The sequence below is a fragment of the Cordyceps javanica genome, chromosome 7 (genome assembly GCF_051103115.1).
Source record: "Cordyceps javanica chromosome 7, complete sequence".
Lineage (NCBI taxonomy): Eukaryota > Fungi > Ascomycota > Sordariomycetes > Hypocreales > Cordycipitaceae > Cordyceps > Cordyceps javanica.
This window is the reverse complement of record NC_139301.1, coordinates 231,044-251,542: the sequence shown is the minus strand read 5'-3', so window position 1 is coordinate 251,542 and position 20,499 is coordinate 231,044. Positions and strand designations below refer to the sequence as shown.

At 52.6% G+C, this 20,499-nt stretch overlaps 9 protein-coding genes across 9 annotated transcripts; 4 read left to right on the top strand and 5 right to left on the bottom strand.

Annotated features, from left to right (window-relative positions):
* Window positions 1-497: 497 nt before the first annotated feature.
* V2A60_009600 (uncharacterized protein) lies at window positions 498-1,071 on the top strand (the record flags this gene model as incomplete). Its single annotated transcript, XM_083260865.1, has 2 exons — window positions 498-799; window positions 846-1,071. 2 exons carry the CDS (start codon window positions 498-500, stop codon window positions 1,069-1,071), a joined length of 528 nt encoding a protein of 175 aa, XP_083116991.1.
* A 527-nt stretch (window positions 1,072-1,598) lies between these two features.
* Window positions 1,599-2,072, top strand: V2A60_009599 (uncharacterized protein; the record flags this gene model as incomplete). The annotated part of the gene is made up of 1 exon (XM_083260864.1): window positions 1,599-2,072. One exon carries the CDS (start codon window positions 1,599-1,601, stop codon window positions 2,070-2,072), a length of 474 nt encoding a protein of 157 aa, XP_083116990.1.
* A 282-nt stretch (window positions 2,073-2,354) lies between these two features.
* Window positions 2,355-3,036, top strand: V2A60_009598 (trimeric LpxA-like protein; the record flags this gene model as incomplete). Its single annotated transcript, XM_083260863.1, has 2 exons — window positions 2,355-2,393; window positions 2,467-3,036. 2 exons carry the CDS (start codon window positions 2,355-2,357, stop codon window positions 3,034-3,036), a joined length of 609 nt encoding a protein of 202 aa, XP_083116989.1.
* Window positions 3,037-3,391: 355 nt separating this feature from the next.
* V2A60_009597 (uncharacterized protein) lies at window positions 3,392-3,865 on the bottom strand (the record flags this gene model as incomplete). The annotated part of the gene is made up of 1 exon (XM_083260862.1): window positions 3,392-3,865. One exon carries the CDS (start codon window positions 3,863-3,865, stop codon window positions 3,392-3,394), a length of 474 nt encoding a protein of 157 aa, XP_083116988.1.
* Window positions 3,866-6,390: 2,525 nt separating this feature from the next.
* Window positions 6,391-7,159, bottom strand: V2A60_009596 (aminoglycoside phosphotransferase family protein; the record flags this gene model as incomplete). The annotated part of the gene is made up of 2 exons (XM_083260861.1): window positions 6,391-6,681; window positions 6,743-7,159. The coding sequence occupies 2 exons, from the start codon at window positions 7,157-7,159 to the stop codon at window positions 6,391-6,393; spliced, it is 708 nt and encodes a 235-aa protein (XP_083116987.1).
* Window positions 7,160-10,279: 3,120 nt separating this feature from the next.
* V2A60_009595 (glutathione S-transferase) lies at window positions 10,280-11,014 on the top strand (the record flags this gene model as incomplete). Its single annotated transcript, XM_083260860.1, has 1 exon — window positions 10,280-11,014. One exon carries the CDS (start codon window positions 10,280-10,282, stop codon window positions 11,012-11,014), a length of 735 nt encoding a protein of 244 aa, XP_083116986.1.
* A 102-nt stretch (window positions 11,015-11,116) lies between these two features.
* Window positions 11,117-12,552, bottom strand: V2A60_009594 (mannose-6-phosphate isomerase PMI40; the record flags this gene model as incomplete). Its single annotated transcript, XM_083260859.1, has 2 exons — window positions 11,117-12,325; window positions 12,409-12,552. 2 exons carry the CDS (start codon window positions 12,550-12,552, stop codon window positions 11,117-11,119), a joined length of 1,353 nt encoding a protein of 450 aa, XP_083116985.1.
* Window positions 12,553-14,060: 1,508 nt separating this feature from the next.
* V2A60_009593 (uncharacterized protein) lies at window positions 14,061-14,502 on the bottom strand (the record flags this gene model as incomplete). Its single annotated transcript, XM_083260858.1, has 2 exons — window positions 14,061-14,089; window positions 14,238-14,502. 2 exons carry the CDS (start codon window positions 14,500-14,502, stop codon window positions 14,061-14,063), a joined length of 294 nt encoding a protein of 97 aa, XP_083116984.1.
* A 3,757-nt stretch (window positions 14,503-18,259) lies between these two features.
* V2A60_009592 (Zn(II)2Cys6 transcription factor domain-containing protein) lies at window positions 18,260-20,064 on the bottom strand (the record flags this gene model as incomplete). The annotated part of the gene is made up of 4 exons (XM_083260857.1): window positions 18,260-18,964; window positions 19,030-19,389; window positions 19,484-19,612; window positions 19,693-20,064. 4 exons carry the CDS (start codon window positions 20,062-20,064, stop codon window positions 18,260-18,262), a joined length of 1,566 nt encoding a protein of 521 aa, XP_083116983.1.
* Window positions 20,065-20,499: the final 435 nt, after the last annotated feature.

Here is a 20,499-nt window from a genome sequence, read left to right as displayed (position 1 = left end):
ACAACTCGCAAGGCATGTCGGCCCTGCGCGACAGCCAAGGTGCGATGCACTTGGTCACGCAACGAACTGGCCGCATCAGCTACCAAAGCTTTGACCTGCGATCGGTATTACTTCTTGTTCATTTTCTTGTAGAGTTACCGTTACTCATTCTCGCCAGATGTTTGCGATTGAAAAAGTCTTGCTCCGCCCAAGTGCCCTCGGCCAAAGCGGCACCAGTACCTCGAACGTGAGTGCTGAAGCGTGCGGCGCGAATCCCTCGAGGCTAGAGCTAATGTACTCTCAGGCGTTTCGGTCAGCTCGAACAAAAAGTGGAAGCTTTATTCCAGACTATACAACAAGGCCAAGAAGCTGCATCTCGTAGTTGTCTTCCAGTTGCCCACACTCCAGCCTCATCCACTTCTATATCTACACAGTCCCCATTCAGCACATTGAACAGTGCTCAAAAATCTGGAATATGTAGCGTTCCAACTCCGCCCAATTCTCTCGTGTCCGCTGAGATGCTGGTGGCAGATGATGCTCTCTGGCCTTCAGACGAACAAGCGGACGCTTTGCTTGCCATCTATGCAAATGTCATTGCAGGTCTTTTCCCATTTGTTGTGACGCCAAATTCGAGTGCCAGCGAATTTCGGAGCACTCGCCCGTTCCTCTTCAAGGCCATGGTCATGGCCGCGTCATATCGCAATAGAGAAATGCAGAAGAGACGAGCCAGAGATTTTACAATATCCCTCACCAACTGCATACTGCTGGAGGGCTACAAGTCTTTTGATGCCCTTCAAGGCCTACTAGTGCACATTGCCTGGTAAGCAGCACGGTTGTCTTCAGGTTACGGATGCTAAAGCCGACAGGTATCAATGCCACGCGAAGCGCAACTCGCAAATCACGAACCTAATGCAGCTTGCGGTGGCTGTACTAGCCGACCTGGAACTCAACAAGCCATTTCACGCCAATGATCGAAGAAAACTGGTTTATGACGTTACGCGATCTAGCTACGGCTTTACCAGTGAGACGCGCGAACTCGCAAACGACGAGAGACGCGCCTTGTTGGGATGCTACTACTTTTCGTCAATGTGAGCATTATCTTGGTAGCTTCTGGATCTTTACTGAGGATTGCAGTGCATCAACAGTTTATCGCAAAGTTGACGCGTTGAAATTCAGTCGTCACATGGAAGACGCACTAGAGCAACTCCTGACTTCCCAAGAGAGGGGTTCGGACGTTTTACTCTACCATCTGGTCCGGCTGCAGCACATCGTGCAAAACATCACACAAGCTATTCCATACGATGAGCCGCACAATTCTCAGTCTCGCGGTACCCCATTTGCCATGCACGTTAAGATGCTAGATAGAAGTCTGTCAAGCTTTCAAAATTCGTTGCCGGCCTCGCTAGAGCATAAAGGTACCTCGTTCATCAATACCGTGAAAAGAACAATCACTGACTCTTTCAGAATATTTATTGATGCATCTAGCAACAGCACGCATTTTTCTCCACGAAGTCAGCTTATATGACGCACCATGGGAGGGCACATCGCCGCACACACGTCTCGAAGGCTTGTGGTCGTGTGTAGAGGCAATGAACTCTTTCTTCCAAATCTTCTGCGCCATGCCTGATGAGTCATATGTTACTATCCCATACACACTCTGGGGTCAGCTGTCACATGCTTTACTCACATCGTCCCGAGTCTACCTCCTCGACATTGCCGGCTGGGACAAGGCTCTAATCGACAGCGACAAGAAATTTCTTCCCACTCTGGACGCCGTAATCGAGAGATTGGCTGCGTCGCAGAATTATGCAAAGGCAAATTGGCTTGGGGAAACGGATGATTCGATATTGGCCCGCATCATTTCCAAATTTGGCTGGATGCGAAAGTGGTTTGAAGAGCACACTGGGGAGGAGAGCACCACGGAGACTAATGCAGCGGCATTTGCCAATTCCGATGTTGCCAAATCTGGCATGCAAGAAATTCAGAACAGCATCTTTATGGACAGCCGATTTTGGGAAGAAATTATGACGGAATACCAGACTTTACCAGAGGCTTTTATGGCCAATTCTATACCAGAGCCCATTCTCTACTGAGACCAAGGGCGCCAGCAACATTGTAGTACGCAGGCTTCACCAATGAACAATTATTATCAGTAACTGGTCTGACCTTTATACAACTTTCTTTCAGAGCCATGACGACTCAAGAATTTACCGTTTATCCGTACTCATGCTCTCAGTATTCGATTTGGTTGGCCTGTTCCCCCTGCTATCATCACCACCTGCCGCCCCACACAAGCTATCGCGACCTTGGCAAACAGTTCCAACCCAACTTCAACCTGCTATCCTCCCTCACGCGCTCTGAGCCTCAAGGCCAAGATGTCGCGCCGACCTGCGAAAGGCGACTATATTGAGACGGTAAGATACAAAGCGAGCAAACATCTCCCCTTCATTGCCGGCGATTCTGGCATGCTAATTGCCCCCCCTTTAGGACACGGGCAACAAGGTCGCCCGCAAAGCCGTTCTCGTCGGCACGCAAAACATTGTCCTCGGCGGCAAGACTGTCATCCAGCCCGACGTCATGATCCGCGGCGATCTCGTCCGAACCGCACCCTCGTCGTCGTCCTCCTCCTCCACCTCCTCCTCCTCTGGCGCTGCCACCTCCAACACGGCCGTCGCCATCGGCCGATACTGCTTCCTGAGCCGGGGCGTGGTGCTGCGCCCGCCGGGCCGCATGTACAAGGGCGCGTACACGTACATGCCGCTGCGCCTCGGCGACCACGTCTTTGTCGGGTCGGGCAGCGTGGTGCAGGCGGCGAGCGTGGGCAGCCACGTGTCCATCGGCCGCGGGTGCACCGTCGGCGAGTTCGCCATCCTCAAGGACTACGTCAAGGTGCTGGACGGCGCCGTGATCCCGGCTTTTGCCGTGATTCCGAGCTTCTCCATTGTCGCGGGCCAGCCGGCACGCGTGGTCGGCGAGATTCCCGAGGGCGGCCACGACGAGTTTGAGCTGCGCGACCTCTACAAGACGGTCGGCAACAACCCGCAGCCGGCCCCGTAGGGCTGAGCAGTGATGGGCTCTGCATCGCGTCAGACGGGAGATCCCCGCCAATGCGAGAGAAATGCGGGCTTTTTTTGCCGAGAGTCTGGTGCCGCATCGGCCCTGGCAGCTCCGGCAGGTGAAGGCATTCATCCCTAATATAATATGATACCAGCATAGCGATGACTTTAATGAACGAGGAACGGAATCATTTACGGTTACATCACAAGGGCAGTAAGCTAAATCAAATCGTGTGATTGTCATGTTTGAAAAGATAGATACACAGCCACCGGTCAGACTCCCCGAGCGCGAAGCAGTCTTCTTCAGAGCCTTGCAAATTTTGCTTGTCCACTGTGCAGTAGCAAGATTCATTTCTTCATGCGGGCTTTGCAGCGCAGAGGGTAAGAGTCGTGTCACTGTCCCGTGTGCAGGTCTTGACCTGGCTGCCCGCAGGTGGACGCCCATCGGGCCAGACAATGGACTGGCAGTTTCTGTTGGAGGGAACCACCTGGACGCGGTGGCCCGAGAAAGGGTCGCCAAAGACGTCGGAAAGATCATAATAAATGCGGTCCGGGTCGAGGGTGTAGGCAAAGTTGGTCTGGGGCTTGCCAGTGTAGAGCCCGTCACGCTCACGCGTGATTTTCAGGGCGCGGCCGCCCGTCTTGGGGTCGCGCGTGTACTGCTCAGAGTACTGGCCACCTCTGGCCTGGAGCGTGTTTGGCCCCGATATATCGGTGCCGACGGACCAGAGAGTGACCTCAAAGGGGCAGTTGTTGTAGACTTTGGCTCTGCCGGGGTTGGTGGCGGCGGCGAAGCCAGCGAGGACAGCCAGGCTGAGTTGCTTGAGCATGATGATGGAGAGATGAATATGTGTGAGTGAGATGAAGACTTTGTGTTTTGCTTTTCAGAATATCTTCGGTTTGATGGATGCAGTGGTGCGATCACTCTGAGAGAAAATCCTGTCCCTTTTATACTTGCATCTTCTTCGGCAAAAGGCTCTGAACTCTCCGGCTCAGCTCGTATCACAGGTATTCGCCTTGCATACCTAAAGCAAGGCTAACCTGCAGACCCTGGCTTTTCCCCAATATTTTTTTGGCTCGTGTACCGAAGTGTACCATTTGCGGATGGTGAGTTGACCGGCTGCTGTATGACACTGCGTCAATGTGCGTCCCGGTAGGCCCATTCAAGACTGCAGTCACCAGAGACGGACCCCAACACATTAACATTTCAGCTATCGCAGGGCTGAGTGGGTGGATCCCATTTGCCTAGAGAGAGAGAGGGCAAAAAAAGACCACCATGACAAACGCAAATTGGTTGCTTTGGCACCCTTTGGCACCCTATTGGGTCGTCGCTGATCATGGACAGACGAGACCTACAAGGCTTGGCAGACCCCGGTAGACGGCAGAATACGAGCTTCGATGCATCGCCTAGCCAGGATTCATACGTGGAGCAGACGGGCTACCTCGTGGAAAGTGCGAGTGCTCGAAAGCGCGAGCCCTTTTGAATCCTCAACTACGGGTTGGCTGTCGGGCTCAAAACATTGTTATACGACAGGATCCCTCCCAGAGGGTCAGCTGCTCTGTCGTGTCACAGCAATGACGGCGGCCAAGACGACTAGGACATTTGACCGGTTCTCAATACGGCATCTGTCATGTACGGCATATGTCATGGTATGCGTTTCCATGGCATGCCTGGTACGGCATAGCCCTCTCTCTCTCGCCATGGAGCCTGCCCTGACACTCGTTTCTGCAGCCTGCCCAAGCAGGCCAATTCGGGCGACAGCAGCCATGTATACTTTTCAACTCCTCGCGGACTCGCGCGATCGAGAAGGGCCCATGGAATGAGCTGATTCTGGTCGAGCATATTTCCAAGGCGGCTATATTACTGAGCTCATTTCGATGGGTGAGGGGAAGCAAAAGGACCTGTAAGTATGAATACAAGAAGAGGCTCTACGACTGTCGATTTGCCCCGCCAGCTGAGATGCGAGCCTCGGGGTAGCGGGGTAGCTTGCCTGGATGGATGGCTTGCTTGCCTGGATGGCTGGCTTGCCATCGGATAGCGTAGTATTTTTCTTGCTAAATTTAGTCGCAACTTGCAAAGTCGCATTGAAATCTACATGGGAAAATGTGGCTTGGGCACAACCCGTCTTCGTCAAGGCGCCACTTACCAAACATGCCACGGCTCCAGGGCTGCAAACTGTGCGTACGGTATGGTGTTAGTCGACCCTCCGTACGCAAACCTTTTTTTTTCCTGCGTACGGTGCCTCGTCCCAGGCTGTCCAAAGGTTTCGACCGTGCTGCTCACGGGGACTTTTATCAGCTGGGAAATGCCGCGCTCTGGCTTGTAGCAGGGCTGAAATGCAGCGCCAATCGTACGATGGATCAAGCAACTACAATGGTCCCCCCCCTGGTTAATAACGAAGGGTATAATAGACCAGGATAATATGTCCATTATTGGGCCTGAGAGCGGTGTGTTCTACGGAGTAGTCGGGGCTTGATTACTTTGATTAATCGCCGAAAAACTCTTGGCAGAGTCAAGGGAAAAGCTGAGAATACAGATTCGCGTATAATCTTCTTGGTTTCTTCGGAACAGGTGCAGGTCGACACTTCAGCCGCGGATGGCATTGCTCCTCCGGCTCGTCAAAAGTCTCCGTTTAGATAGCTTTTTCTTTCCCTGTGAACCGACACGTCAGAAGCGGACCGTCGGATTGGGCACTCGTAATAAACCGTCAAAGCGCATTCCTGGCCAGGACTTTGCTTCTCTCGACTTGCAGAGTGCAGAGACGGGAAGATGTACTTTCCAAAGTGTCCGGATTTAAACTTCAGGAGAGCTTCTTGCGTTCTGCTTGCCGTCTTTTGACAGTCAAGAACGAACCAATGCCGGACTGCACAGCGTCCCCCCCCCCCCCCCCAAGCCGTGTGTGCAACTGCAGTCACAATTGCCAGTGCCGATCCCATTCCAGCTAGGAAGCAAGAAGGGACTGGTGCGTTGGACGTTTTTTTACCGTCTTTCGAAACCTAGAGTCTAATTAAGCAGGAAAAAAAAAGCTTCAAGAATTAGCTCTTTTGCTAAGTAACTCAAACAGAGTTTACTGGTAAGAATTGCCCCAGTCGCAATATTTTTCGACTCACAGCCATTTCCTTGGCGCGCCGTATCTACACGCTTACAACACCAAAATCGACCTTTGATTCTGCAGTATCGTGTTTACCTCGAGATAAACTGCAGAAAGTACTTGAGAGAAACATCAGGTAAATCGAGAACGGGTTGGGCTTGTCATTAAATTCCAAGTTCCCCCGGGCAAGCGTTAGTGTAGCAAAACGTCATGGTGGTGAGCGGCGCTCTTCCAGAGATACGTAAACCGTCCTTGTTAGACACCTACATCTTGTACTTGGCCAATAACTGTGTGAGCTGTTCAGTATCGTCAACTTCGCCATCCAGCGCAACCGAGGGCCCGTCCCGCTTGAAGAACTTTTGTTCGAACTGTGGCGGGTAGAAGCCGCCGTACTCCCAGTCAATGATTGCCCGGACCTCAAGGGTGCCGGGGTCAACTATGACGTTGTAGGCCGAAAGGTCATTATGACAGAATACGAGGTCGTTTTCTTCAAAATCTCTCAACCTCCATGGCCTTCTATTGAATTTTTCCAGTATTCGCCAAGGTGGAAGCACCTGTCAACCATTAGATCACTCATTCCGTCCCCCCGTGGGTCCCCATGCTGCTCCGACCTACCTTGCCTCCCGGACCGCCCCAGGTGGACGATTTGAGCTGTTGCAGAGTCTGCATATGCGCATTCAGCTCCTCCTCTACGATTTCCCTTTCCAGAGCACCGAGCTCATTCATGCCGACGCCGTCGACATACTCCGTGATGAGGTACGCGGCGCCATCGTCCTCGAAGCAGGCGTGCAGCTTCGGCAGCGGCAAGTTGGTGTTTGCGCGGAGAAACTGCAGACACGCCCCTTCGTTGAGGATACGCTCGAGATTGAACATTGGTACGTGCATGTGGCCGTTGTGCTGCTGCCACTCGGACGGCCGCAAGCTGCGCTTGACCATGGTGTCGCCGACTCGATAGTACTTGCGCTCTGGCGTGATGGCGAGGCAGTGCTCCTCGCGCTTGTCGTTCAGCTCTCGGTTGGTAGGAGGGGGCATTGTGCTGCGTTTTTCTTCTCCGTCTTGTTCCTTGTAGAACAATGACCTGCTCGGTATCGGTGCAAGCGCGAGGTTGGGCTGCGTTGCTGGCTGAGAAATGGCGCTGTTTGCCTGACACTCACCCCGCTTCGCATGCAATGGATCAGAATCGCGACCAACCGCACAGGGCCGATACAGTAGAACACAGGCTGCGGCTGCAAGTGCACAGATTTTCCACTTCGTTCAACTCCAGTCATTTAATACAGCCCTCTTGGCAGTCGTGCGGCTGGCTGGTCTCAGGTCGCCTGCTGATGCCGCTCACAGCCAGCCCGCAGCCGCATTTGTTACCACGTGAGCTTGGAGTCACAACCAATCAAAATAATATGTAGTGGCTCCAAGAACTTTAGATGCTTCTTTGGAGTTCTCAACCGTAGGCTGCGAATTGTGGCCAACCATTATAAATGATCAGTCTAACGCGACGTGGTTGAATCATAGCATAAGTGTAGGCATAGTAAGGGATGAATGACGCAGGGTCTACAATCGTACAAATAATCGATGAAAAATCTTTCAATTTCATTGGTCCTTGAATCGTAATTCATTCCAACTTACAAGTGCCCATAACTTTGCAGCATCGTCACTAACAGGCCCCCGAAGTCGTCAAGCGCCTAATTACGGCCTCTCCATCTCCAGCACCCAGGTTTGGCCCTTTTTCAAGTCATCAGCGGCAGATATAAAAACGTAGCAACAAGGTAATATAATGCGTATTCTGAATACCAGGCCGCTCATTTGCCCCCTCTCCCCAAGACAGTGCGGTTACCGGGTCAATTGACAGCTCGGTAGACGCATCGAAACGCACTGCGAGGGAGAAGGAAACTGCTATATAGCAATAGAAAATCTATCAGAGCTTGACAATGAGCTATTAACATTATGAGCCAGGTTAGATGAGTTCAACTTGGGAACATACGACACCGAATTCGCTTTGTGTTTCAGTCTGCTTTGTCCCAGCTACTCAGTATTGCGAGCAGTCTCTAGCATCATGGAACTAAAGCAATACAGCTTGTTTTCAGCAGCTGCATTTGATCTCATAGGTGCTCATACCCATCAAGATGCAATGTGTATAGAATAGAGCTCGTAGCAGCAAGCTTTGCGGTGTCGTCGTGCGTGCTGTCTAATTTGGAGGCAAGGATATCGATGGCATGGAATGACAACTAGTCACATATGTTTACGACAAGTAAGCGTGTCTGGGCTGTAATTGCCATATACACACTTGAGCGCCTTGGAAAGCCAATGCTTCGCTACAGAACACTAGGGCTTTATAATAAATATTATCCCATCTCCTCAGCATGGACGGCCATAGCCGAGTGAAAATTCTGGATCCCGTCCGATCTCCGATAGAAAAACACTTGAGCGCCAGATTAGTAGTTGGGTCGGTGACGACCAGCGAACACCGGGTGCTGTACTTTTTCTTTTTCTTTCTTTCTTTTTTTTTTTTTTTTTTTTTTTGCTTCAGAAGCATGTCTAGACCTTTTTGAAGGAAGAAAGTCGTCAATATCTGCCAGTCTCATCGACGCGGCCCGGATACAGGCCGTCACCGTCGGGAAGGCCGGACAGAGAGATGCTGGCGGGCGAGGCCAAGAAAGACCAAGACGGTGGCAAAGCAGGTCTCGGTTGTCGGCTTGCTTTTTACAGAAGCATATAGTAGATACGTAAAAACTTTGATGTAGATGAGTTTTCAGTGGATGCTGAGACGACGCTGCCGACGTTGAGAACAAGTTGAGAATCTCAGAGGGGACACTTGCTTCTTTTATACTTCTTTCTATGATGAAGTAAATCACAAATTGTCCTATGCTAAACAGAACCGACACCCAAATCTCTTCATTTCTTCTGCTCACCATACTAATCCAGGCTTTGTGCCGCCCGACAGCAGACTTACAAAGACCGCCTTGATAGTAGGTCGTTTCCTCGAGCCTCGGCAGATGCCGAGAGCTGATTTACATCTTGTAGCCAGTGGCTAAGAACATGTTTGATACTGCAAGGTACAATCGTAAAACCTCGGGCCGGGCCATTGCGTGTCCCACACCCTAGTTAGGGTGTGAGCGCATCCGCAACGGCAAGAAATGGCCGCGATCCTCATCCAATTCCATAGCACGCCAATATATCAGATCCGTGGGCTTTTTTTTCCCTAGCCCAAGGACGAAATCACGCAGTTATTTCGATACCTGAATATTCTCTCTTCTTCTTCTTCTTCTTCTTCTTCTTCTTCTTCTTCTTCTTCTTCTTCTTCTTCTTCAATCACTTTTCATTCTCTGCAGCGCCGTTGCGAACACCGTGAAAAACGGCAGAGCCTGACTAGCCACGCCAGGTCAGCCAGCCAGTAAGCCACGAACCATTTGAACGGCTCCGGTCAATCACTGCCGGTATATTTGGCTATCCCCACCGTCTGCCGCTATGAAACAGGTTTTCATTTTGAATTGATGCCGGCAACATGGCGGTCATCAACATCAAAAGCGGTTGCTCTAGAAGTGAAAGACTCATCGACATTGGCTGCCGGGGTATGGACCTATCCTCGTGTCGGTCGAGGGGCCACACCGAATAACGCGGTCCCCTTTTTCTCTTAAAGGACTGTCCCGTTCTGCTGTTCAAAAGCCGCGATGCTTTATACAGAAATTGAATATTAGAAATGCTGGTACAACGTGGTAAGCAGACAGGGGTGTAGATTGGTAACAGGCGCTTGGCAGCGATCAATGAATGAATGGCACAAACAGTGTCCCCGATGTCCCCGGTTCTCCACGCCAGCAATTTTCAGCAAAGCAACACCGGCGGCCTCATGACCGATCGAGCCTCTGCCGGCTCCATTGACAATCTGCCCATCATGGCGTAATTAAGCACAGCTCGTTGTTGATTTGTAATACGTCCGCCGATAATGTGGGTTCGTCCACGACACCGCCGACTTTCTACTTGATCGTCAGCCTACGTTACTTATTAGTGTTATTAGTACTTGCACGGCTCTCAAGCCCCGAATCCTCCTCCCATACAAAAGGCCATCTCGTACATTCATCATTCCCTCGTAGCAAGCGAACCGTGGTGCAAAGCTCACTATACTACACCCGCAAGTCTCTTCCCTCCCTCCCTCCACATCCAATGGCATCACCCCTCAAGCCCCTCGTGCTCTGGGGCGTCGAACACGGCCCCAACCCGTGGAAGGTCGCCTTCGCCCTCGACGAGCTGGCCCTCCCGTACACGCTCCGCATCATCGACTTCGCCGCGACCAAGACGCCGCCGTACAGCGACCTCTGCGTCAACGGCCGCACGCCCGCGCTCGAGGACCCCAACACGGGCGCCTTCCTCTGGGAGTCGGGCGCCATCCTCGAGTACCTCCTCGAGACGTACGACGACGGCGATGACGACGACGCCGCCGCCACCCGCCGCCGCCGCCTTTCCTTTGCGCGCGGCACGCCCGACTACTTCCTCGCCAAGCAGTGGCTGCACTTCCAGGCCTCGGGCCAGGGCCCCTACTTTGGCCAGGCCGTGTGGTTCAGCAAGTACCACCCCGAGAGGCTGCCCAGCGCCGTCGAGCGCTACGTGGACGAGGTGCGCCGCGTCACCGGCGTGCTGGACAGGGCCCTCGAGGGCAAGGAGTACCTCGTCGGTGGGCGCTACAGCTACGTCGACCTGGCGTTCCTGCCGTGGTTCATGATTGCGTACTTTCCCTGGTACGCGAGGACGCAGCCGGGCACCTTTGCCGACCAGGTGTCGCTTGACGACTTTCCAAACGTCAAGGCTTGGCTGGTGAGGATCCAGCAACGACCCGTCACGGCCAAGTCGCTGGAGAACAAGTTTGTGACAATAGAGAACCTTCACAAAGGAGATGCTTGAGTAGAGAGGGGACAAGAAGCCCGAAATGAAGCAAGGATGTGTCATGTTGCGTGTCGTGTTCAATTATTCATGTATATATACTCGTCATTACTTTTGGTCCACTCACAGTTTCTGCTTGCTATGCCCGTCATCCACCTCGCAGAATGCCTTGAATGTCGTAAACTCCTCATCTTCGCCCGTCGTCGACTCGAGCACGAGCTCGGCCGTGGAACCGACGAAGAAGACATAGCCCTCCTTCATTTCGTATGTCGTGGGGCCGACCGAGATGGTGCCGGACCCGTTTGTGCAAATGACGATGCTGGGGCCGTCGAGCGGCTCAAAGGTCGCTTTGGCTTCTGGGCCGCGCAGGACGCTGCGGACGACGGCAAACTCGTCAATCGGCGGGTCATAGAGAAGGACGGCGGAGCCGCTGCTGTAGCCGGCGCGGTTGAGCGTAGCGTAAGGGTACTCGGTGGGCGTCATCTTTTGCTCGTCAATAGGCGCGTAGTTGTATGTGAGCATGTCAACCAGAGTTGAAACGTCCTTGAACTTGGGCGTGAAGCCGGCCCGGACAACATTGTCGGACGCGGCCATGCATTCGATGATGTCACCCGAGACGTAGGCGTGTATGTCATCGGCGACGAGGAAGAGAGCCTCTCCGACGTTCATCTTGATGAAGTTGAGGAAGAAGAGCACAAACAGGCCAATGTCATCTTCGAACTGGCTGTCGAGGCGAACGACAAGCTCGGAAAGCGTCTCGCCGGACGTGGACGGCACGCCACCGGCAGCAAACTGGTCCTTGTCATTCCTGGCCAGCTCCACGAGCTTCTTGACTTCGGCGGCGACAGACTCTTGAGACGAGCCCATGAGGCCGGCAAACGCCTTCTTCAGCGCCTGTTTCTTCGAATCCGAAACGGGGCCCTCGGGATCCTCCTTGGCGAGCGCTTCAAACTGGGCAGCACTGTCCTCGCCGACCAGGCGCCGCAGCGGGGGCAGGACGCGCAGAAAGTGTGCAATCTCGGCAAGGGGCCGGAAGCCGCAGAGGCCCTCGAACGGAGTAATGGCAATGGCCATCTCGGGCTTGTGGTTGTCGTCTGGGTAGTTTTTGGCATCGCGGGCGTGCAGCTGTTCGGCCAGCGACTTGTTGGGGTGCGCCTGGATGGAGAGGGCCTTGTTGATGGAGAGGACCTTGAAGAGGAAGGGCAGCTTGGTGCCGAAGCGGGCGGAGACGGTGGGCGACAGGAGGGCCTGGTTCTCGGCGACGAGCTCGAGGAGGGTCCGGCCGGTGCGGACGTCGCGGGACGGGTTGGAGGGATGGGTGCCCATCCAGAGCTGTTGTTTCGCGCGAGGCCGACGTTAGCAAGCGGCGCTCGAGGGCCAGAGGAAAACAGGGCGGATCCATTGGTCGGACGAACCTCCGCATAGGGTTTATCCTGCTGCACGGAAAAGTCGGTCGCGGGCGTCGCAGCGGCAAACTTAGCGGCGGCAGAGTCGCTCCCCTTTTTGCCCCATTCGTACGAGTTGACACCGCACTGGAGGCGGATGAGGGGGACCTGCATGGCGAGCGGGCGGGTGGTGAAGGCGTCTGAGTCGGTTGGCGAGGCGGAGTATTTGCTAGATGATTTGGAGTGATTTCGGAGCGCCTCAATTGATGGGGCACGATGGAGGGATGACGAGAAATCGACGGGGTATAACTTGGTAGGAGATGCAAAGAAGAAGCTTGCAGATGTTGGGTAGAGGCGGGGTGAGCTAGGCGGGAGAGCTTCAACCCCGCTGCCAGCTATCTAATAAGCCACCATTGTTACCCTGACCCACGGCTACCAAGTGCCCCCATTTATACGGATACTTTACGAATAGCAGTCATGGTATAGTAATCCTAAGGTCGCATCTTGCCTTTTTTTATTTACTTTTTTCTTGTTTTTTTTTACCCAAATGGTGCTTGTTTTGCTTGAAAGCTGGAGCTCCATTCTTTCTTTTTGACAGGTAATCGTGCTGTAGACAATAGTTACATTGCAAAGTTGGTCTTATAGAGAAGATTTCTGGTTTGTCCTTAAAAGCAAGCTTGATTAATTTGGTAGACTCTAGTAGACTTCTTGCGGGCCACATGTCTCTATAAGGCCTTACTGAACAGAGCCAACCACAGCTTGGCGATATGCGGCTTGTGGTTTATGCATGTATACTGTCTTCTTAAAACTATAATATACATATATGTATATATGTTTATATGTATTATTGCCAAGTCTCTCTCTCTCCTTCTCTCAAATTCGAAAAGGTTGACGTAATTGCCAATTCCAAGACAGATCAATGCCGATGAAAAGAATATACATGATACCATTAGAGTATCGAGTATCACAACGTAAGAGTAGACATTAGGTCAAATCGTATAGTATGCTGTAGAGCATCCTTCTTCGCTTTGAGCCCAGGCAAGGGTGACTACAAGAACCATGATGTTGCGAATCGCCAACTCAACCCCGCCCTTTGGTCTTGCTTCTATATTGACCGCCAGCCTGATTGCCAGAGCTGCAGGCGTATGCCGTTGCTGGTGTGTTGACGGCTATTTGCAGCTCAACCACGATGGGCTACGATAGTAGATGAGCTGCATCCAATAAGGTACAGTATGGCCAAAGTATTCCTATTGGATCGCGCCATCGGAGGTGGGTCGGCTGATGATTTTATATGCCCCCGTTCGTCAAATCTGTAACTCCGCTGTATTATACCTGTTCTTGGCTGGGAAAGCAGGGTTCTTCCTTGTATGCCGGTGGCGGCGATGGGTGTGGGCGGAGATGGGCAGGGATGTAAGTGCAGCAGTATGGAATTCGCCTCGTGATTCTTGAATGGACGCTGCTTGCAGCGAATTCAGAATACAATTTGATGGTTCTTATGCATTATACGCTCTCTACGGGCTGGCAGCTAGCAGTCATGATTACGAGAGCTCAAGTCACAGGGAGATGGTAGAGCATTTTCCATCTTTGAGGGTTAAAAATATATTGCCATCAGCGTAACTAATCTTGCTGAGCCTAGCCCGATCGGCCTGGATCAGAAAACACCCTAATACTGAGGTTCATCTCTAAGCTGCCGTATGACGGTTGCTGGGGCCTTTCAGGCATCAGTATACCGCACGTGTCTTCAATGCGAGACTTGGTCTGTCTCGCATCTTTCTCCAACAGCTCAAAGACTTAGCATGACAGTGGCAGCCACCAAGAACCGATCCCATCACTGGCTCCGTCCGTCTTGTAGCATTTACCGGTCTTCTCGGCGGTAAGGCAGCCGTTCTGCGTACCCCACCCACAACCAGCCGTCTTGTATGTCCAGAGCCTCTGGCCCCAGGTGCCAGCGCCAGTGACCTTGATCGAGTTGTACTTGGGGTTGTTCTGTGCGCAGGAATTGTCAAAGACCTCACGGGTTTGGACAAGGTTGCCACAATCGCGGTCCGAGTAAAAGTTGACGGTAGCAGCGTTGGCGGGGAAAGCACAAGCAATGACGTAAAGTGGAATGTTTGTGAGCTTCATTTCTTTGGATTGATTGTCAGCAATGTATTGGGATAGATCTGGGTGAGATTCTGCGTACTGAAAAGCGGTTTTTGTAGAAGTTTTGGAATGCAATTTCGGAAGTGCCTTGAGACTGTTTTTGGTACAAGATGCTCAATCGAGAGAAGTTGTCTTGTCGTTTGTTTCTGTTGTTGTTTGTTGCTGTTTGGATACTCATCAGTGGGATCCCAATTCTTTAAGTAGTAGTCAGTGCTGCTTGGGTCATGAATGTCTGTGTAGTCTTCAATGTAAGAGAGACCTGACTCTACACCGCTGGGCTCCAGGTCAAAGCCTAAAGTTGGGCATTGAGAACAAATGAACTATGCCTGAGTTACCTGAGAGTTCATATCAAGTTCAGCTAGCCACGGTATTGCTCTCTGGGCGACCACAAGCTTCTCTGGGCCATGCAGCAAAAGACAAGTAGACATGCCGGCGTCAAGCACCGACGCCATGCATACCGTAATCAAGTTCGTAGCTCTCAAACTAGTCCTCAATGGAAAAAGTACGCATCAAGATATCGCTGCCTCGGCCAAAGGACTTTGCGCACACCAATCTCTCCGCATCATCACTATACCGCCACCGCACAGATGTAACCTCAATCACACAGCGGCAGTTGACAGTGACGTCGTGTTCGATACTTGCGTGTTCCCTTGTCAGTCGCAGTAAACCAATACTGCCTTAACTCGCTATAGAATACACTTGACAGCCAGTGAGTTTCGGAGATTTGGAGTTGTGCAAGCTGCCGAATGCTGCCCACGGTCAGTGTCTCATGGGACAATGTCTCAGAGACTTCAATTCCGCGGTCCGTTTCTGTCTGGACACGAATATTGGTATAACAAAAACTCAGTAGCTCCCTATCTGCTGGATGGCGTTGCGCTAACGACGCCAGTATTCTCGTCTCTCAAGTTAATACGATATGCGGTCATTGTCGCACGACCTATATCGTCTTGTGGTTGTATCAAATTTCACAATCGCGGCTGAATGGCGGGGAATGTTTAATTTTTGCACATGTTGAATGAAACCAGTACAGTATAATTGTCAAGAAATTTCCCAAGTCTATCGAAGAACAGCTTGTCAGCTTACAGAGCCTGCTTCAATGCGATGACAATTCAGCAAGCCACCAGTATAGAGTCACTCGCAAAACCAAAACCCGGCCTTGAGCGATCCAGCAAGCCACAAGACCAAACTTGCATAGAGAGCCTTGCCGTCATGCAGTACACAATTCAGCCAGCCGCAAGTCTTTCATTTTCTTGAAACACTGCCAGATTACGACCTCGAAACATGGTGCTGGAATCGTGTGGTCCGGTTTAGGTACAACACAATGACCAAGCCAGAACCAAGCAGCCATGGACCTGATCGCCGGCATACATCTTGAACCCTGACGCACCATCACCATGCGGCCGGTTCCGTCACCATTGTTGCACGCATGTTTCAGTGAAAGACGCAGTCTCCACTGGCGGAAAACCCCCCCAGAACAGTACAGAAGATTCGCTAGGTTTCCCGAGACATGTGAAACCCACAGCTGAGGGTGATGGGTGGGTGGCCCGGAACGACGCTCCGCGTCAACAGACACCGGACAGAGTTGCGTGAAAGGGTCCGCCCAGCCAGTTTTAAAGCAAAAGATAAAATAAAAATAAAAATAAAAATAAACTCTTGCCGTATGCCATCTGAGAACGGGGGCGAAGAGAAAAAAAAAGACTCCGTGAGCTGTGATTCGTCCCCGAATCTTTTCACTTGGGATGCCAAGAGCTGGCTAGCGACGAGCCGAGCCTTGAAGTTGGCGCCGCCGCCTCATCGCGTACTCTCCGTTACGGCTCTAATCAAGTTCGGGTATAAGAGCCGTTGGCAAAAGTTGTACGACCCCACAAGTGCATCGACGACTATGACGTGGAAACAGGGCAATCTAGCCTGTTACGAACATGAGCGGCTCTCTTTTGGGCAACTTGACAGGCGCGTTCCAAAGCTTCCCGTGTACAGCCAAATAGATTCGTCGCGCTAGAATGTGGCCCTGAGCTGCACGGACCTCCAAAGGATTCCATCTGATATTCCGACAGGGGCCCAACTACTTCCATCCTCTGCTGCTTTTGGTATAAGTCAAAGCCCTATGGTATGGTACCTAATGATCCAGCTTGCATCCATAGTAGTAGTATCATTGCATTTCTAGGTAGTATCTATAGTACATTACATACGTCCATCTACCTCTCCATGTACTATCCCTAATCTTATGGTGATGCGAGATTGACGCGACATGTGCGATTTGAAGGCAACCGCCGCACAGCTTCCAGCATTCTGATTCAGCATGGTAATCATGAGACGAACCTGCACCATACTATCAAATACTGTGGTGAGTGGAAAAAATCCTAGTATGCTACTAGCACAAGCAGAACCCTTTCAAGCATCTGATTTGCTGAGCTTAAACTTTTGCTGAGCGTTCAGCATGCCAAGTTGCAGATATATTTAATCTTTCTATTCTTTTCGATCTCTTCTATCCCCTTCTTTCCCTTTTTATTCTATTCTATTCTTTTCCTTTTTCTTTTCCTTTTTCTTTTCCCTTTTCTTTTTCTTATTCTTTTCGCTTTCCTTTCCTCCCCTCTCCTTTCCTGTCCTTTCCGTTCTTTTTTTTTTCTTTCCCTTTTTTCCTTCTTTTCTTGATTATTCAAACCTTTTTCCTCCCTTCCAGATGCCTGTATCAGACTGTCTCCCAACACATCACTACCAACATTCCCGCGCTTTCCCCCTCCCCTTCCCCCTCCATCCCATCCCATCCTATGCGCAAACTCGTCCCACACACATGCGCTTCTACTTATCCACCGTATAACCTTTACGGCATAAACGATGGATGCATCCGTCCCGCTTCCCCCCCTCTCTTTCCGCGGCTAAGCCCGGCCCTGCCCAGCTTATTAGCCCAAACCCAAACCCAACCAACCCGATCCAACCAATAACCAATAACCATCCGAGCCCCGTGACCCCCCCCCTCCCCGTTCCGTCTTGCTTGCTTGTTCTGTTTTGCTTGCTACCAGTGTGCTTGGCTTGCTCTGCTTCCGGGACCGCGTGGTCGCACTTGTACGACCACGGCGCTCTCTCGCCCTCCCCGGAACAGTTCATCGGTCAGCCGGACTTGCTACGTGATTTCGTTTTCTTTGTTGTCTCTCGTCTGCAAAAAACAAAAAAAGAAAAGAAAAAAAGTCACCACCATACAGCCCAATCCCCCGCTCCTCTCCCCCCTCTCATTGTTGAGCTGACCGCCTTTCCCGCGCCGCAACATTTGTCGTTACACATCTTCCTCTTCCCCGTTTAATCGGCCCGTCATCGTCGTCATAGTCGCCGCCGGCTCCGCCGCCATCACCGAGCCTCCCGTACGGTACGGTCGTTCGGGATCCATAAACCCCGGATGAGGCTGACAAATGTTTCACGTATAAAAGGGCCCGAATTTCTTCTCTTCTTGACTTGATTCAAAAACTTGAAATATTCCAATCCATAGAAACAACACGCACACACACCAGATTAAAAAAGACAGAGATATACCACCCGCTTCCCGAATGCGAATCCCCTCCTGGCCTCCTTCTCTCCCCCCAACCCAAACATGTCCCATACTCCCTGCCAAAATGAAGATCAATCAAGCCAACAAAACTCCAAAATACATGATTAATTTTACACATATCCTTTTTCGCGTGCTAACATGATTCAGTCTTTTCCCAAAGTACGCCTTCCCGGTACGCCTTTTCCGATCGCGAAACGATTAGTAGCTTCCCGGTGTGCCCCTGTGGCTATGGTGTACCATGTCCGAGCCACCACCACCACCCACATGTTCCTCACTGCTTCCCTGCGACTGCCCACGGCCATCATCCCCATACTCGTACACAAACTGCTGCTCTTGGTGAGATTGGTGCTGATGGCTGGCATTGTCCTTGCCTCCGTCATCACCAGTAGCACCACCGCCGCCACTGTTCGGCACCTCGTTGTCTCCTCCGGTCCGGCTACCACTACCGCTCTCAGCGGTCAGCGGCGGCAGTGGCGGTGGTGGCGTTGCCGAGTACGGATCGGGCAGCCGCTCGAGAGACTGCGAGGACATGCTTGTGGACATGGACGCAGACCCGTACGGCGACTGATGCTGCAGCGACTGCTGCTGTGGTGGCTGCTCGTGGTACCCCGTCCACACGGGACTGACGCCGCTCGTGATGGGTGTCGTCGCTGGAGATGGGTACTGTTGCGGCGCGCGCGAGGCGGTGAAGACGGACGAGGTTGGGACCCCCCGCGAGGAGCCGAGCACTGTGGGAGGTCCGGGCAGCGATCGGGGCGTCGACGTCGTCGCGACCGGGCCGTGGCTATGGTACGGGTTGCCGTGGCCCCCGCCGCTCAAGCCTTGCGACATGTTCTGCAACGCAAAAGCCCCAGCATCAGCCATTGATGGCGTCGTCTGTCGATCCATCAAGTCATTGTCTCCCTGTGGTCGTGTTAATTCCTGTCTCGTAACCGAGAGGAGAGAGAGAGAAAAGACCGACTACTCACCATGTAGCTCGTGTCTGGGCTCGGCATCCCGTGGTAAGGCATCCCGTGGTAGGACATGCTGTACGCCATGCCCGCTCCGCCGTTACTCGTGCCGCTGCCGCTGCCGTGGCTGTTATTGTCGCCGTAAACTCCTGCGGTGCCCGGAGTCCAGTTGTATAGGACACTGTTGGGGCTACCGAAAGCCGCCCCGGGCGACGCACCATAGCTGTGCGAGTGTGCTTGGGACGCGGCAGACATGCCCGACCCTAGCGACGCCGCGCTGCGCGATTGGTATTGACGACATGCGTCCATGTCGTAGGTGAATGAGGTGGCAGTGGTGGCCGCGGCCAGCCTCTTGTCCTGCTCCTTCTTGCGCATCTCCTGTGGCAGCAGTAGCAGGTTAGTGGAAAGTACATCTCGCCGGCCGGCCACAGGGGGCGGAGGGGTCCGGTGGGAAACAGAGCTTGGCACTTACAGCGAGAGAACCGGCCTGGACTCGCATGAACAGACATTGTGGCTCGTTTGCGTTTCTGCAGTTGGTGCAGGCGCCTCCGGTACCATCGTCTCCGCTACAGCGAATCTTTCGCTTGCGACATCTCAGGCACTAGCGAGACAAGATCCAACACCAGTCAGCAAAACGCGACAAAACAACGACGGCGCAGAAAATGACGGGGTTGTACTTACAGCGACGACGACTCTCTTACGCTCGGGGTCGCCTCCATGAGTCTGGCTGTGGACCCTCCTGTCACGCGAGGACGCGGACCCGGGCGCGCTCATCTGCCGCCGGCGAACCAGGGACGACTCGTATGGATGTCCTGCGCGGGCACCGTACCTTGCGCTGCCGTGCGTCGAGAATGTGTTGGCGCTGCTAAGGCCCGCCAGAAGAGGTCGTCCACTGCCGGTCGTGGGTGATGTGTTTGAGAGTCCGGTACCGACAGCGGCAGAGGCGTTGTAGCCCGGGGCGGCGGAGAAGGACCAAGCAGCCGCCGCAGGATAGCCGCCGCTACCCTGGGAGGCGTTTATGTTGCTGCTGTTGTTGTTTGGATGACCCGACATCCTCGTGTGGGTTGGTGTGATGTGTGCTGGGAGGGGAGGGAGGGAGGGGAGGGTGGAGAGGTCTTTACCGAGCAGGTGTGTGTGTGCCAGTTCTCGATAAGATCTGTGTGTGTGGTTGTGTATGATTGTGTGTGTTTGTATGCCTGTGTGTGTGCCTGTCCTCGCTAGGAAGTGGGTGTGGTTATGTATGATTGTGTGTGTTTATATGTGTGTGTGTCTGCGAGGCAGGTTCGGTAAAGGCACGGTGTTGGTTCCTCTAACAGATACAGCAGCTGGAAGAAAGGACGGGAAGGCAACAAGGACAAGCAAGAGTCGACGAGAGTTGGAAAATGGCCTTGAGGGTTGGATATATCGGTCAACAAAGAATGAATGATGAATCAACTTTTCAGCCACCAAAAACAAGGGAGAAGAAGCGTTTTGTTTTCTTCTTTCCGA